General features: G+C 25.3%; 1 protein-coding gene across 6 annotated transcripts in view; it reads left to right on the top strand.

Moving 5' to 3' along the window:
* LOC100203646 (BTB/POZ domain-containing protein 9) overlaps positions 1-15,975 on the top strand; it is a 29,072-nt gene extending 13,097 nt beyond the window's left edge. For 3 of the 6 annotated variants that reach the window (XM_065805380.1, XM_065805385.1, XM_065805381.1), the window contains 8 exons: positions 857-1,046; positions 3,876-3,983; positions 4,077-4,155; positions 8,359-8,458; positions 8,564-8,643; positions 8,744-8,883; positions 9,707-9,908; positions 15,719-15,975. In XM_065805380.1, the coding sequence (XP_065661452.1) occupies positions 857-1,046; positions 3,876-3,983; positions 4,077-4,155; positions 8,359-8,458; positions 8,564-8,643; positions 8,744-8,883; positions 9,707-9,908; positions 15,719-15,781 (962 nt within the window). In that variant the 3' untranslated portion in view covers positions 15,782-15,975. Of the gene's footprint in view, positions 1-856; positions 1,047-3,875; positions 3,984-4,076; positions 4,156-5,062; positions 5,533-8,358; positions 8,459-8,563; positions 8,644-8,743; positions 8,884-9,706; positions 9,909-15,718 lie in introns of those variants that run through there. The other 3 variants (XM_065805383.1, XM_065805384.1, XM_065805382.1) reach the window with 2 other exon arrangements.
* The last annotated feature ends 902 nt before the right edge of the window (positions 15,976-16,877 follow it).

The following is a 16,877-nucleotide window of genomic DNA, read 5'->3' as shown; positions in this document are numbered from 1 at the left end:
ATGAGTTTATTGTACAAGACGAAGTACAAATTTTTCAGTGGAACAAAATTCAAGCAACATTGCATCCAGCAGTAGTTTATTATAAAGTAAATAATTTCCTCAAATGTGATTCAATATGTTTCTCATATCTCAGATGATTTACTGCATGATGTAGATATATATATATATATATATATATATATATATATATATATATATATATATATATATATATATATATATATATATATATATATATATTCTGTCACATGATATATATATATATCATGTGACAGAACTTGTTTTAAATAAAAAATGCTTAACGCAATCGCCTAATGTGAATTTGATGTCATAAAATTAACTTAAGGCATTAACTTTTTTAAATTACTGCAATAATATTAATTACCGCAAAACAAGTTAAGTGTTATTAACTTCTTTTTTATTATTACTATGAGGGAATGCTTATTTTCTTTTATTTTTTGTTAATATTAAATATTTAAATTTAATATTACATTTTTAAAAATGTTTGATATTAACAAATATTTTTCATAAAAAATAAAAGAAATATATTTCATAAAAAAACTTAGTTGCCCAAAATTATCTTTCATTAGCTATAATAAAAACTTATTTTAACATTGCTTTTTTAACATTTGACTGTCAAGAAATAGACGTCAAGTTTGTTGAGCTTAAGGATAGTATATCAAAAAATCTTATTTAAATATTAACTGGTATTATAAATTTATAAATTAGATAAAAGTATTAAAATTTATTGATAAGAATTTAAATAAAATTTAAGAAAAATTGTTGACCTCTTTAGCACCATACAAGCAAGCTATTTCTTTTCATAATTTGAGATTATCTGATGTTGTTTTTTTAGTTCCTTCGTGTAATGTAGCATCAGTAACTGCAAGTGCTCAAGTTATAGAAGGTGTGAGTCGAAATCCAAATGCACTAATTGATGGTAAGACAGAAGCTTATGATTGGGAATATGGATATACTTGCCATCATATCGGAAGTGGTTGCATAATTGTTCAACTGGCACAACCTTATTTGATTAGTTCATTCAGGTATTTTTCAGAACTTTATTACTAGTCTTATAATCACTATCATTGTGCTAGAAAAAACAAATGTTTATAGGTCTTATAATCACTATCATTGTGCTAGAAAAAACAAATGTTTATAGGTCTTATAATCACTATCATTGTGCTAGAAAAAACAAATGTTTATAGGTCTTATAATCACTATCATTGTGCTAGAAAAAACAAATGTTTATAGGTCTTATAATCACTATCATTGTGCTAGAAAAAACAAATGTTTATAGGTCTTATAATCACTATCATTGTGCTAGAAAAAACAAATGTTTATAGGTCTTATAATCACTATCATTGTGCTAGAAAAAACAAATGTTTATAGGTCTTTTATAATCTTGTTTGTTTTTTGATACTTTGTTTTGTAGTCTTGATAATATCAACAGTGAAAACTGTTTTACAACATCTTTAGTTTCCATTTTGTTTCTCAATGTTTTTTTTATTTCTCTGTATGTTTTTTTTTTTTTAATTTTAATCAAGAAAATTTTATTACTAAAAAAGTATAGCTAGAGCAACTTTTTAATATTAAAACCAACTATTAATTGGTTTTAAACCAACTATTAATTGGTTTTAAACCAACTATTAATTGGTTTTAACATGTAAGATTTTTTTAAATAACCCAAATATAAATAATATTAAATAATTTTATCATAAAATGTCAATTTATTTCATATTTATAATTCAAAATTGTCAAATCAAAATAATTGATCAACTAATAAGTTGTTGTTGCAATGTTGACAGATAACAAATTTACTATTCATTATAGGCATGTTATCTACATGATCCCATATTCATCCCATAAATTTTCTTTTTCTTTTTTTTTCTTTTTTTTTTCTTAAAATGTAGAAATGTGAGTGTCATTCATGTTGTTTACATTTTGTAATTCTTGTTCGTTGAATGATATTTTAAAAGTACATATTATGAATTATTTATTTATACAAGTTTATATATGCATTCGAAGCTTATGAATATCAATAAATAGTTAGCACTTAGTTACGTACTTACTTGAACATTTTTAGTTCATAAAACATAATTAAATACATCTATTATGACATGTTTCATTAGCTTTTTTCTGATAATGACTGTTCCACAAGTAGGAAGTGACTGGGGCCTCAGCCCTGGCTAAAAACTTTTTGCAAAACGCGGCCCTCCCAAACTTATCAGATTCAGCAGGGGTTGATAGTCAGGGCTAGAAAAAAATTTTAATACTTTTTATATTATAATATACTTTTATTTACTATATATTATATACTGGCATATATTTATATATTTTTAAACTCTAATTTACTTCCAACAAGGTTGCAAGCAACCAATATTAAGTTATTAGTTACTTTAAAATAGAGGATATGTTAAAATACAAGAAAATGGTTAACTGAAGGCTTAAAAAGTTGTAGGATATATTAAAAAGCAAAACATGAATTTGGGGTAGATTTAATAGATTTTTTTGATGTGCAAGGAAAAAAACTGGATTAATAAAAGTTTTTATAATATAAAGGAACAGATACAATCAAAGTATGCAACTTGGTGAATAAGAAACCAAGTAAGAATGAGTTTTGGTTTATCAAAATGATAAAGATGATAGCTCATTTGAGCATAGACCATGAAAGTATTTGTAGAAAAAAGAAAAAAATGCAACCTTACAACAATAGGAGACTGGTTCAAGCGTGGCAGATAAAGCAGGTCTAACTACATTTACAATGTGGTTTTAGACTTTGTCTAAGAGTAAGAGGGTTGTTATTCATCAATATAGTAATCCCAACAATATTGCAATATTTTTTGCAGTAAGTAAATAAGTTTTGTTGTCTAAAAAAAATGTGGGTTTTAAGTTCAGAGTTTAAATCCACAAGCCACTGCAAGCCTTAGGCTGTTACAGAAAAGAAATCAGATTAAAAACCGAGTGCTTGTTCTTAGCAATCAAAAAGTTAAGGTTTTTTGTGAAAACAAGAGTATAAAGTTAAGTTGTCAGCAAATAGAAGTACTTTAGATGTAAAATTTTCATGAACATTATTGTATTTTTATGAAGATTATTGTTTTTTCATGAAGATTATTGTTATTGTAGATAAGAAAGATTACAGGTGCTAAGATAGAACTTTGTGGTACTCTTACAGTTACTTAAAACAAAGTAGAGTGTAGGCCTTCAAGAATAACTTTAATACTGCAGTTAGAAAGAAATAATTTAATAATTTCAAAAACTTTATATAAAGATTTTTATCATTGTTTCAAAAAGTAAAGTTTAAATTGTTAATATTTTGCAATTCTGAAGATACCATTTCATTTTGAACATTTTGTTACATAAAAATGTTCTATTTTTACAATTCTATTCATTTAGCTAACAAATGGTAATGGACTTCAGAATGTTGTTTAGCAAAAGCACTCCTTTTGCAAGTGCTATTTTTGATAGAGCTAATTTCGTAGCAAAAATGCTTTATTTTTAAATGAGTACTTGCCAAATGAACATTGAAGATTTTTAATGTTTTGTTTAATTCGATACGAAAAAAAATAATTCCTCATTATCAATATCCTTTCAAAAGAATTTTTTTTGTAACTACTTATTTATTAACAGAGGCTACATTAGATTTTAGGACTATTTGTGTATTGACATTAAATTTGGTATCGATGTATTACATTAGAATGCTTCTTTGGGCTTTTGTGTATTAATATAAAATTTTGTATCGATGTATTACATTTAGAATGCTTCTTTAGGCTTTGTGTTTTGATATAAAGTTGTGCATTGATGTATTACATTTAGAATTCTTTTTTTGGGGTTGTGTATTGATATAAAATTGTGTATCAATGTATTACATTTAGAATGCTTCTTTGGGATTGTGATGATCGTGATTATAGTTTCTACATTGAAGTGTCGCTTGATTGCAAAAACTGGAAAATGGTTGTTGATAAAAGAAATGTATTATGCAAGTAAGTTTTGTTATTTTCTCCAAATTTTTGAAGTTAAAATTTCATAGATAAAATATCATAAAAATTAAGTATATTATGTTAAAACACATTTAGGCGTTGGCAAAATATGATTTTTGAACCTGAGGTTATATCGTTTATCAAAATTGTAGGAACAAAAAATACTGTTAATGAGGTAGCCAGATTATTTAAGTTTTAATTTGTATATAAAACTATTTTTTGATTTATCATATTACTCTGAGAGACTAATAATGTTGTTTTATTATATAAAATCTATATACAAGTTATGTGTTAGTCTTTGTGCTTAGCACACTAAAAAATTAATTTATAAACGGTATTATGATTATAAGATGCTTATCAAAAAGGCAAAAAAAAACAATAGTTTAATTTGCTATTAAACAGACCTGTCAAAAAATATTGGTAAATAATATATACTCATAATAAGGTTATTAAAAGATTAACTTTTTTGATTAAATTGTTTGCTTTTTAGTAGAATACAAAAAGTTTATGTGCTTTAATAAATTTTAATAAAATATTAAAGTTCATATAAACATCAATAATATCAAAATGTTTCAAGATCAAGTTTAAATTTCTTACAATTTTCCTATCAGCACAAAACAGAATAAAGTTTTGTTAAATAATTTTAAATAATTCATTAAGTCTTGAATATTTTTTAATAATCTACTCAAATACTGTGGGTTTCAATATCTACTCAAATACTGTGGGTTTCAATATCTACTCAAATACTGTGGGTTTCAATATCTAGCCAAATATTGTGGGTTTTTATATCTACTCAAATACTGTGGGTTTCAATATCTACACAAATATTGAGAGTTTCAATATCTAATCAAATACTGTGGGTTTCAATATCTACACAAATATTGCGAGTTTCAATATCTAATCAAATACTGTGGGTTTCAATATCTAGCCAAATATTGTGGGTTTTTATATCTGCTCAAATACTGTGGGTTTCAATATCTAGCCAAATACTGTAGGTTTCAATATCTAGCCAAATATTGTGGGTTTTAATATTAGCATTTATTTTTTAAAAGATATTGAAAAGATTTTTTTTTTAATTTTAGGTTTTTCATGTGGTCCACTTTGAATGTCCTTCATCAATAGAATGCTTCAATTTATCTAAATCATTATGAATTTTATTTTTAATGTTTTTTAAATGTTTAATAATAAAGACATGTTTATAATTTTTTGCATATATTGTTTGTTAATAAACTGTAATTTTGTAAATATTCAATTTTTTTTTTTAATATTGTAGAATTTGCTTTGATTAGTTTTCAATTATTCTTTATAATGAATTGTTGTTAAATGATCTAATTATTTGAGACGAGAAGTTTAACAAAAGCAAAATATTTAATAAAAATTTTAATTGTATATAAATATAGTGTGGCTGATATATAGTCAGATGCTTTCATGTTTTTATAAATGAATTAATAATTTTGTTAATAAGCTTTTAAATAGAAAAAGATTTCATTGTAAATATGTTTGGTTATACAAATATTTTTATATGAAATACACAAGCAAAAGATATAACAAATATTTTTATATGAAATACACAAGCAAAACATATAACAAATATTTTTATATGAAATACACAAGCAAAATATATAACAAACATTTATATGAAATACACAAGCAAAACATATAACATTTAAACTACAATTAAAATAACAGATTATGATTGATCATAGAATTCATAAGTTAAGATAAGTATTTATTAGAAGCAAAACAAAAGTTTATGTTGCTTTTTTTCAGTTTTGGTACAACATGGTTACAACATGGCAACATTGGTACATCATAGACATATGCATGTCTATGATTACTAATTATGTTTATAAATTGACCAATTACTTGAAAATGAAAAAAAAAAACTATTTGAACCAGGGAGCAATAGAGGTTCCTATGTAAATAGTTTCTCAATTGTGTTGAAGTTTTCATGTTTAATTTAAAAAAATGGTTTACAGATTGTTAGTTTTCAGTGTCTTTTTAGTTAATGTCTAGCAACTACTTTTTGATTATATTGGTTTAACATGTTTTATTGAGCTTAGAACTGTTCTAATCCAATGATAAGTATGCTCTAAAAAAAATGTAGAAATTTCTACTTTAAAGTAGAATATGTGATATATACCCTTAGTAATGTATGACTTTCTACCTTCTAAGGTAGAAAATTGTATGACAAATTATTTAAATATAATTTTACGCCAAACGAACAAATCATTTTAAATATAATTTTAGTATAATTGAAAGTTCTACCTAAAGTAGAATTTTCAACCTTTTTTTTTTAGAGTGTAATTGATATCTTGGTAATTTATCTATTAAGGATTGCAATTTTTAGGCAAATCACTTATAGTTTTTGTATACTGTTTTGTAGGCTCACCAAAACAATTTATAGGTTACTTTTTTTCAAAAAAGTTATATTTTTCTTCACTCAATTATAATAAACTCAAATATAGACTTGTTATATTACTCTACAATTATAATTTGTTAAAAAATATTATTTAAATAAATATTGTTTAAAGATTGTTATAAATTAGTTTATTATAAAGTATTTTTTAGCTAATTAAATAATTAATAAGCAAAAAAAAAAATTGGTAATGTATTTATGTACTAAATTTATGTACTTGAGTAAATGCGTTTTAATTTTTTTTTTTTTTTGTGGGTAAAAGATTTTTAATTTTTTTTTTGTTGTAGAAAATTTTGAGATGTATTTAAATATATAAATATCAAATAATTTTTTTTCAAAAGTTTCTTAAAAAACTTTATTTAATTGGAAAAAATATTTCATTCTACCCTCATATTTAATTTATCGTATTTATAGTAAATCTAAAACTAATTTTTAATATATTTGTTTTCTTAGTTTTCTTTTAGGCTGACATGTCCAACTTGTATATAGGATAAACAGGCTGTTTGAATAGCCAAAATAAATAAATGGTGTATTTCATTCAACCCAATAATTCAACACTTGTTTTTAACTTATAACTTTTTACCAGAAATAGTAATTTTAATTTTAAAATAAGGTTCTTGACCGATGTAAAAAGTTATACAAGGATACGTTTTGAGTTCATCATCAGTAAATTTCACTTCTGAGAGTTTTATGCCCATTTTTCAACAAAAAAAAAATTAAAAAAATTATTACTGGCTAAAAATTTGACCATTCATAGAAAAAAATTATTTTGTATTAAATTAAAAATTTATTTTGTATTATTTTATATTGTCTTATACAGATATCAGAAAAAGATTCTCCACAACATGATCAAAAAAAATTTACAAAATGTTTATTTAATAAATAGTAGCAAAAGAATAAACATTGTCATAACTATTTCATTCTATCCTTTATTTTATTCTACCCGCTTTTACTCCAAATTCCACGTATTTATGTACTATATTCTATGTATTTATTTACTATATTCTATGTATTTGTGTACTATATTTTATATATTTATTAATATTTTTAATGTATTATTGTACTATATTCTATACATTTATTTATTTAATTATTGTAATAACATTCATCAAAGAAAGTTTTACTCAATAAAAGTTATTTATTATTTTATGAATATTTGTTAAAGTATACTGAGACAATTGTCTATTAAATTAGTTAATATTAATGTAGAGCATATGCTTTTGCTCAATAAACACAGTCATTTAGTTTTTTGCTTTTTGTTTATGTAGTACTATTATTATATAGTATTTCTCTTTATTAATTTTACATATCTTCATATCATAAATTTATAATAAAAATGGTTGAATAATAAAGATTTTTAATTAAAGGTATATATTAGGGTGGTGCACATTTTTATAAATAATCTCTTAACACCTCTCTGGGTTATATATAGTCAAATGATACTAAATTGAAAAAATTTGCTTTTTTTTCAATATTTTAGGGGTGCCACATAGCTTTGAAAGAAATGATGGGTCCCTAATATCAAAACAAAGTTTTTTAAATGGAGAAAGAAAATAGAAATAGTTATTTTAGATTTTATAGTATAAAAATATATTTTTTGGTGGTGTTTTTTTTTTATAAAATATGATTACTTTTTGAAATTTTAATAAATGGTTTCTTTTGAAACTCAGGTTGGCATCCTACTTGAGAATCATTTTTTTAGTTGATGTTTAATTTTTTAAGGCCAGTTGGCCCAAAAAAATATATATATCTTTTGATATCCAAAAGATATACATATATATCTTTGATATCTATCCGATGTCTGGCACCTATTTTGACTTCTGTATATATACAGGGGTCAAAATAGGTGCCGGACATTGCCGCCCCTTGGATCTTTCTTGAGACCTGCTTTTTTTAGTTTTCCTTCTAGTCTAAAAGTAAATTAAATTATATTTTAAATAGAAGAAGTTTTTATTTCAGCCTTTAATAATGAAAAATATTGCATTGGGGTACAGAGCACTACAAGCAACTATTCAATATTTGAAAAATGGATTCAGTTCTCCAAGTGGTATTGACAAAAGTAAAATTTACAGTTACTGTTTGATGTTTTTTTAAAATAGATTGATTTTATATTTTATAAATCTGATAGGAAATGTTTGAAATTTTTAAATGTTATTGTTTATAGCGGTTCCTATAATTTTGTTAAATAAAAAATATGCTACTCAGGAGCGTACTAGTGAAAAAAAATACATTGGTGGAAAGCTTGTGAGTTCAATAGTTGTTTTTATGGAATTTTTTTTTATTTAAAAAGTTTTTTTGTTCATTGAAGAAGAATCGAAAAAATTAAACATCTTATGTTAAATAGGTTGAGGAAGAGAAGGAAAACAAAATGTCTTTTCCTAAAGTATTACTAACTTTATCATCGACTGATGAAGCTGTCCTTCAAACTTATGCTAATTATGTTACTAAAGCTGCTAAAATTGTTGATGTCAAAGTTTCAAAAAGGTGTTTTATAAAAGCTTTCATGTTTAAATATTTTGTTTTCGAAAAGTAGTGTCATAAAACTTAAGCAAGGGTTAAATTATGGGATCACAAGTTGCGATATCTGGAAAAAGATCTGATCTCAAAATTTTTGTTGCAAAACCGTGTATTTTGTTTTCATGGAGCGAATTAACATAAATTCATCAGCAAGAAATTTATAAAAAACAATGCATTGCAATAAACTTACAAATACAAAGTAATAACACTCTAGTCACTAACTGTATTATAAAAGTAATAACACTATAATAGTGTTATTACTTTTATAATGCACTTATAACTTCTATAATTCATTGTTTGTTAAAACAACCTAAGTAATCCCAAATTTTAATTGAAGTAGAAAAGCATCTAGAAAAAGTAAAGTGGGATGTTCAAATAGTAGTAAAAACTTCAGGAACTTATACAAATAAGTACTTTATAAGAAATGTTTAGCATTTCTAAAATGTTTACTAATGGTCCGTAAAAACATGCATTAATTTTGAAATCAACCAATAAAAAATTTTTATTGATAATTTTTTTGACTAGAGTCTTATTACTTTTCTAGTCATAAGTTTTTTGTTTTGTTTGTTTTTTTATAACTTAAAATTAAAATAAAAATTTAATTCGCCCCTTGAGAACAATGTATATGGTTTTGCATAAACTAAAACTTTGAACACCAGATATTTTTTTAGATATCTGAATTCACAATCGCTTAATTCAACCCATGATAAGATAAAAAAAAATTTTAAACAAACTGTGTTTAGTTGTAGCATTCTAATTGATTACTGTTTAGCTATGTTTAATATTTTAGTTTTAGTATGCCAGCTATACCAGAGACAGTTAAAGCAAAAATTCTTTCAGAAGATAATAGTAATCAAAAACAAGTAGAATATGCTTTTAAAAACTACCAACGAATAATTGAGGTTTCTGATCTTTGTGCTGATAAATCAGATCTTTTTATAGAGTTCGTTCAGAAAGGTCTTCCCTCAGGTGTTAAAATTCTTATGGAGCTGGTAAGACTTTTATTTTAAGCGCTTGGTTTATTTGCATATAATATTAGTGGGATTTTTTGTAGATTAAATATATATATATAATCATTATTTTTAAATATATAATATATGTGTTTATATACATGTGTTTGTTATATATGTGTTTATATATATATATATATATATATATGTGTGTGTGTGTGTGTGTGTGTGTGTGTGTGTGTGTGTGTGTGTGTGTGTGTGTGTGTGTGTGTATTTATATATAATATAAATGTCATATATGAGTACTTATTATATGTTTGATCCATAAAATATTATTTTCTAATTATAAATAGTTTAGTTGGTTTTTTGAAAATAACTGATTTCTGTTTTGCTCTTCTGCATAAATACAGTGGCGGCACAAAGTAAGGACAAATCTGACAGAATCTAGCATTTTTTACATTTAAGAGGTTCTAACGAAAGTGATTTTAAGAGATGTATGTTTTCTTATCTAAATTATTGAACACTATATACAGAGTGAACACATATGTAAAATAAACATTGTTGTATTAATATTTGGTATGGTATCCACGAGCTTTATTCACACACCTCATACGGCTAGGCATTGAGGCAAAAAGACCATCGATTGTTGTCTGTGGGATATTGTTCCACGCGCCTTGTAACAATACCCACAGGTCATCCAAATTGGATGGTTTCTTTCCCTCAATGCTCTTAGACATGACACTCCATAAATTCTCGATGGGGTTCATGTCTGGACTCTGAGCAGGCCAGTCGAGCACGTCTACTCCATTTTGACGAAGGAAATTGGTTACCTTCTTTGCTTTATGACATGGCGCATTGTCATGCTGAAAAATAAACCGATTTCCTTGTCCAAACAGAGTATCAGCAGATGGTAGCATTGAGTCCTGAAGCACCCCAATGTATTGGCCTTGGTTCATGGACCCAATGCACCGATACAACTGCCCTACCCCGTGTCCAGACATGCACCCCCAAATCATAGACTGCATTGCACCGCCATGCTTCACAGTTGGTGCAATGCAGTCTTTTTTAAACTTTTCACCAACTCTTCTTCTAACAATCAGTCTCTTTGCCCCACAGAATAGTTGATATAAACTTTCATCGGAAAAAATAACGTTTTTCCAGTCCTCGACAGTCCAGTCTTTGTGCTCCCTGGCAAAGACCAACCGTCGCCGGACATTGGCGGCAGAGAGCAAAGGTTTCTTTGCTGCCACACACCCTCTTAATCCGGCTTTTTGTAGTCTCTTCCCCACAGTTCTGGAGACCAAATTAACTCCATGTTCCTCCGACAGTCTCCGGCTTAGTTGTGGTGCAGTCAGGCGACGATCCTGAAGTGACATGCGGACCAGCACCCGATCGGTATGAGCCGTTGTCTTCTTTGGCCTTCCGGAACGTGCCTTGTCTGCTGTAAAACCTGAATTCTGATATTTCTTAACAATTTTCCTGATGCCGCTTGCAGTAGGACCAAGAATTGTTGCAATTTTACTATAATTTTCACCATTTTCTGCCATGAAAACAGCACGAAGGCGCTTTTCCTGGGACAAGCGACGATATTTTACCATTTTTTCTACAACAAAAAATACTGATATTAGATCATTAAATTAAACTAAAACAGACAAAATAATATTAATACTGATAGTGAAGCTGTCAAAATGGAAGCAGGTGCTAATAAAACACAAAAAAATTGGCTAAAGTAAAAAAACTTGGTGGAGAATAGCTTAAAACTCAATAGTTACCCTTTACTGCTGGTTCTCAGTAACCATATCGGGCTTTAGATGTCCTTAAATGACTTTAAATGGTATATACTGACTCAATATGTGATTGGTAATATAATGAACACTAGGGTGGCTCTTAAAACAACATTTTTGAAAAAAACCTGTTTCTACCCTTTTTACTTTGTTCTATATAATACTAAAACACTAGGTTTAAAATTTTTTATGAACAAAAAATTATTTTAGGGGTAGCTCAAGACCCTTAAAAATTTGACTGGTCCCTAAAATTTTGAAAATAAAAGTTCTTCTAAAGTATGTCAACCTGGTACTCAAAAGAAGCAAAATTATATAAAAACTTCAAAAACAGTAATCACTTTACAAAAAAAGCATGTTTAAAAAAACTATTTTTTTAAAACTTGAAATTAATGACTTTTTTTATTTTGAGCTTAAAAACAATAGTTTTTATGCATTTATTTTAGAAAAAAGTTATTTTTTTGTAAATTGATTACTATTTTTAAAGTTTTTATATAATTTCGCTTCTTTTGAGTACCAGGTTAACATACTTTAGAAGAACTTTTATTTTCAAAATTTTAGGGACCAGTCAAATTTTTAAGGGTTTTGAGCTACCCCTAAAATAATTTTTTGTTCAAAAAAATTTTAAACCTAGTGTTTTAGTATTATATAAAACAAAGTAAAGGGGTAGGAACAGGTTTTTTTCAAAAATGTTGTTTTAAGAGCCACCCTAATGAACACATATTTTCTACCAATTAATAATGATGACATTAATATCACAATGAAGGCACATCACTTACCTCTACTGTCTTGTTTCCTATGCTTAAAATATGATAAACAACTTTCCAATGTGTTATATTAATTTATCTAAAAAAACATGTGCTTGTTGCTAAGGTAAATAGGAAGTGCAAAGATATTGACGTGTCAACACAGCAGAGATCAATAAATGTAGCTATGACTATGTAGCTATGATACAGCATGGTGTCTTAGAATATCCGCATAACGTTCCCTGGTGAGTCGCCCCTCTATTTTGATCAAATCACTCCAGATGAAGATGTAAAGAGCCTCCTCCGTGTTTAAACTGTTTGTCTCTATTAAAGATATTTTGCCCATTTAATTAATCTAAAAATGCAAACTAAACATATAAAATCAAAACAAACATTTAATTTATGTAAAAATGAAAACTAATAACTTTGTTTAATTATTTTTAACTATTTGTTTAACTGTGTTCATAAAAAATAACATTTTTTTAAAAATGTACTAAAATTGATAATTATTGTACTAAATTCATTCTAAGATTGCACTCTATACTGTCAAGAACAAAAAATGAAGGAGTATGAACATGAATCAGTTTTAAACCAGTTTATTTTTGGTCTTTAGTTATTATGACCGATCATTTTAATAAATAAACAAACAAATCCCTCATGTTCCCTCATCAATTTCGATTATTTATTTAAAATAATATACTCTTTCAACTTTTCTTATATATTATTAAACTTAAGTATGCTTTAAAAAAAATTTTATAGGAAAAAATTGTAAATGCATCTAATTATACAAGTAGTCTAAAACATATTCACAGAACTGTATATGTGTGTGTATATATTTATGTGTGTATATATATGTGTTTGTTTATATATATATATATATATATATATATATATATATATATATATATATATATATATATATATATACACATATATATATACCACCCTCAGAATTAGGGTCAGCATTCAGCAATGCCGACTTCACAGTGTCTGATGTCAGGACTTATATACCGACCTCAGAATTTCAAAACCTAGCTTTGTTTGCTATTTCATATAAGTTAAAACAGCAAAATGGGTGTTTTATTTAAATTCTAAATAAAATGATTAAAATGAAAACAGCAAAACAAACGTTTTATTTTAATTCTAAATAAAATTATTATAATAAGTTGTAAAATTTTGTTTTAATTCTAAATAAAATACTTAAATTAAAAACAGAATAAAGAACATTTTATTTAAATTCTTAATAAACTAATGAAAATTAAAAAAAGAAAAATAAACATTGTATTCTGAACAAAATAATTTTAAAAACTCTTCAGCAAAATGAACCTTTTATTTAAATTTTTAATAAGTTATTTAAAATAAAAAAGCAATACAGAACTTTTTATTTAAATAAAAATAGAGTAAAAACTTATATAAAAATAAAAATAAAAACAAAGTTTTGTTTAAATAAAAATAAAATAATTAAAACTAAAAAGAAAAAACAAGCATTTTAATTAATTTCTGAATAAAGTATTACAAAAAACCAACAGAAAGAAGAATGTTTTAATTAAATTTAAATGTGAACCTTTTATTTAAATAGTAAACAAAACAATTAAAATAAAAATGGAATAAAGAACGTTTTAATACACTAAAAACGATAACACAAAGGTTTTAATTAGCTTTTAAATGAAATTTTTCAAAAAACCGAGAGAAGAGCAGAACGTTTTATTTAAATATAAATGAATAAATTACTTCAAGTAAAAATTACAAAAAACAAACTTTTTAATTAAATTTAAATTTTAACCTTTTATTTATATAGTATACAAAACAATTAAAATAAAAACGGAAGCACGAAAGTTTCATTAACTCTAAATTACACTAATAATAAAATCAATAAAATGGTAAAATAATGCATTCGCTTTTACAAGTTTTTAAGCAAATGTCGACATTTGACGTTTTGTTTTTCTATCGATTTAATAGTGAGTTTTCCTACCTTCGTCAATTTGTCAAGCTCTTGTTCTAAATTTTGTGCCGACCTGATGCTAAACAAAAAGCTGTTTTTTCTGACCTTAATTTTCCTAAAATCGAGGGTTTTATATATATATATATATATATATATATATATATATATATATATATATATATATATATATGCACACACGCAAATATATATGTATATATATACACACATGTATGTATGTATAAAATAGCTAACTTATGGTTGTATATATACTGTTGCTTACATAGCCTTTAAAAAAGATTTTAGAAAAGAATATTAAAGGGCAACAAAAAAATTAAGAAAATGTAAATTTTATTCAAGAAAGTTGAGTCAGTCAAGAAAATCAAGAAAGTAAATACCAAAAAGAATTCTAAAATTTTTTAAATATAAACAATTACAGTAAAAAGATGCAACTTTGTTGAATGGCAAGAAGTGATAAAAGTAACAGTCAATTGTGCTTTGGTAGGGGAAGCATTACTTACAGCAGTGATCATAGTAAAATATATAAAAAAGAGAGGTGCAACCTTATAACTATGTGAGATCATAATGAATGTCAGTTATTTAAGGCAATTGAACTAAAAATATTATGCTATATAGTGCATAAAGATCATATATACAGAAAATGAATCAAAAACAATTCAGTTTTAGAAATGCCTAATACAAGTAAGAAGTTTATTGATAATGCTTTGAATTAAAACTGTTTTTTCTATTTTGCAAAAGAATATAATTTTCCTTAATGATGAGTAATGTAAGATTGAGTTTTGATTGATGGAACTGAATTTAATGGTATTTTTTGTAGAAAAGAGAAAGAGATACAACCTTAAAACAATGAGATAGAAGAATAAAAATTCCAACTATGTGTATGATATGTTTTTAGAACTAGTCTATATTTAAAAAGACTATTTTTTGGACCTAGTCTATATTAGAAAAAGACAGCACATGAAGGACCAACTCAAGAAAATAGATTTTTTTAAAGTTGAATCAAACATAAGTAAGAAAATGGCACAGTAAAGAAAAAAAACCATAAGAGGCAGTAGATTTATATTAGTATTGATTGTATATATTGTTTTCATGAGAGGTCAGTAGTAAAAGATAATGCAAGTTGTGAAGTAGAGGACTCAGTATTGTTGTTGCCATTCATCAATATAAGAATATCAACAATAATGCAGTAATATGTATTTATATCTTATTATTATTATCTATATATTTATAGTAATTAAATATATGATAATAAAGAATTAAGATATTTTAAATGTTTTATAATTTACATTTTCAGAAATATGCTCTGAAGTTTTTCTTCATAAAACTAATGAATAAAAATGACATATGTTTTTCTTTTATATTTAGAAACCTTGGGAACAGCTTGTAAATCCAGACCATATCATGTTTCGAGAACAAAAGCAGAAGTGATCTGCAAAAACATTTTAATTTATATTATATTTTAATTTTAGTATTTATTCTAAGTTTTTAATAGTTTATGTATATATATATGTATATTATCTTAAAAAATTTTTTTTTTTTTTATTTTTTTTTTTTTTTTTTGTTGTTGTTGTTGTTGTTTTTTAGTGTATTGCTAATATGTTTTTTTAATAATATTTGTCTCTGTTTATAAATGTAAGATTTTTTTTGTCATAATAAAAATATTTTATTTGAATAAAAAAACTTTTTAATAGAAAATATTCATTCTGATACTTAGTTGTAATTAGTTTATGTTTTTAAAGTAATTAGTGCATATTGCTTTTTAAAGGTCTTGGTATAAATTAGAAAAAATTTATATTTTTAGATTTATAATCATTAAAAATGCATTTAATGTATTATCTAAACAGCAACGGTGAACGCATTTATACATTAGAGAAAGTTGATCCATCTGGAAAACCAACTTTATCTGCACATCCAGCTAGGTTTTCACCTGATGATAAAAACTCTAAATACAGATTTATTTTAAAGAAAAGGTTTGGTATCTTATTGACTCAGCAACCAAAAGCCGTGTACTGACATTTTGTTAAAAATTTGATGCCACTATATATTTTTAACATTAAAAAATCTTTGTAAAATAGTACTTTGCTGAAAAAAATACTTTAACTGAGTTTGTTGTTGAGTGTTTTTTATAATTTAAGGTTTAAAATATAGTTTAAAGTTTAAAATGTTTAACTTTAATTAAGTTTTAGAATCAGAAAAGGTTATAAATGTTAACATGACATAATAATAACAATGTTGACATAATAAGTAAATGTTGAATATATAGTTCCATTTAAAAGAAGTTATAGAAAAAGTAAAAAGTAAATTATGAGAAAATCTGATATTAGAAAAATGACAATATATTGCTACCAAAACATTTTATTTAACCAGAACATAATAATTAAGAATTATTTCACAAAGTAAGTTTTTCTTCAAAATACAAAAGGCTACTCTATGAAAAAAAAAAGGTTTAGGTATTTCAAATAGAATATTTGAAATACCTAAAGTTTTTTTTTGTTGGGGGGGGGGGAGTAGTAAGTGACCAGGG

This window comes from Hydra vulgaris, chromosome 09 (genome assembly GCF_038396675.1).
Source record: "Hydra vulgaris chromosome 09, alternate assembly HydraT2T_AEP".
Lineage (NCBI taxonomy): Eukaryota > Metazoa > Cnidaria > Hydrozoa > Anthoathecata > Hydridae > Hydra > Hydra vulgaris.
The sequence above is the reverse complement of the archived record's forward strand: the minus strand, read 5'-3'. Positions and strand labels throughout refer to the sequence as shown.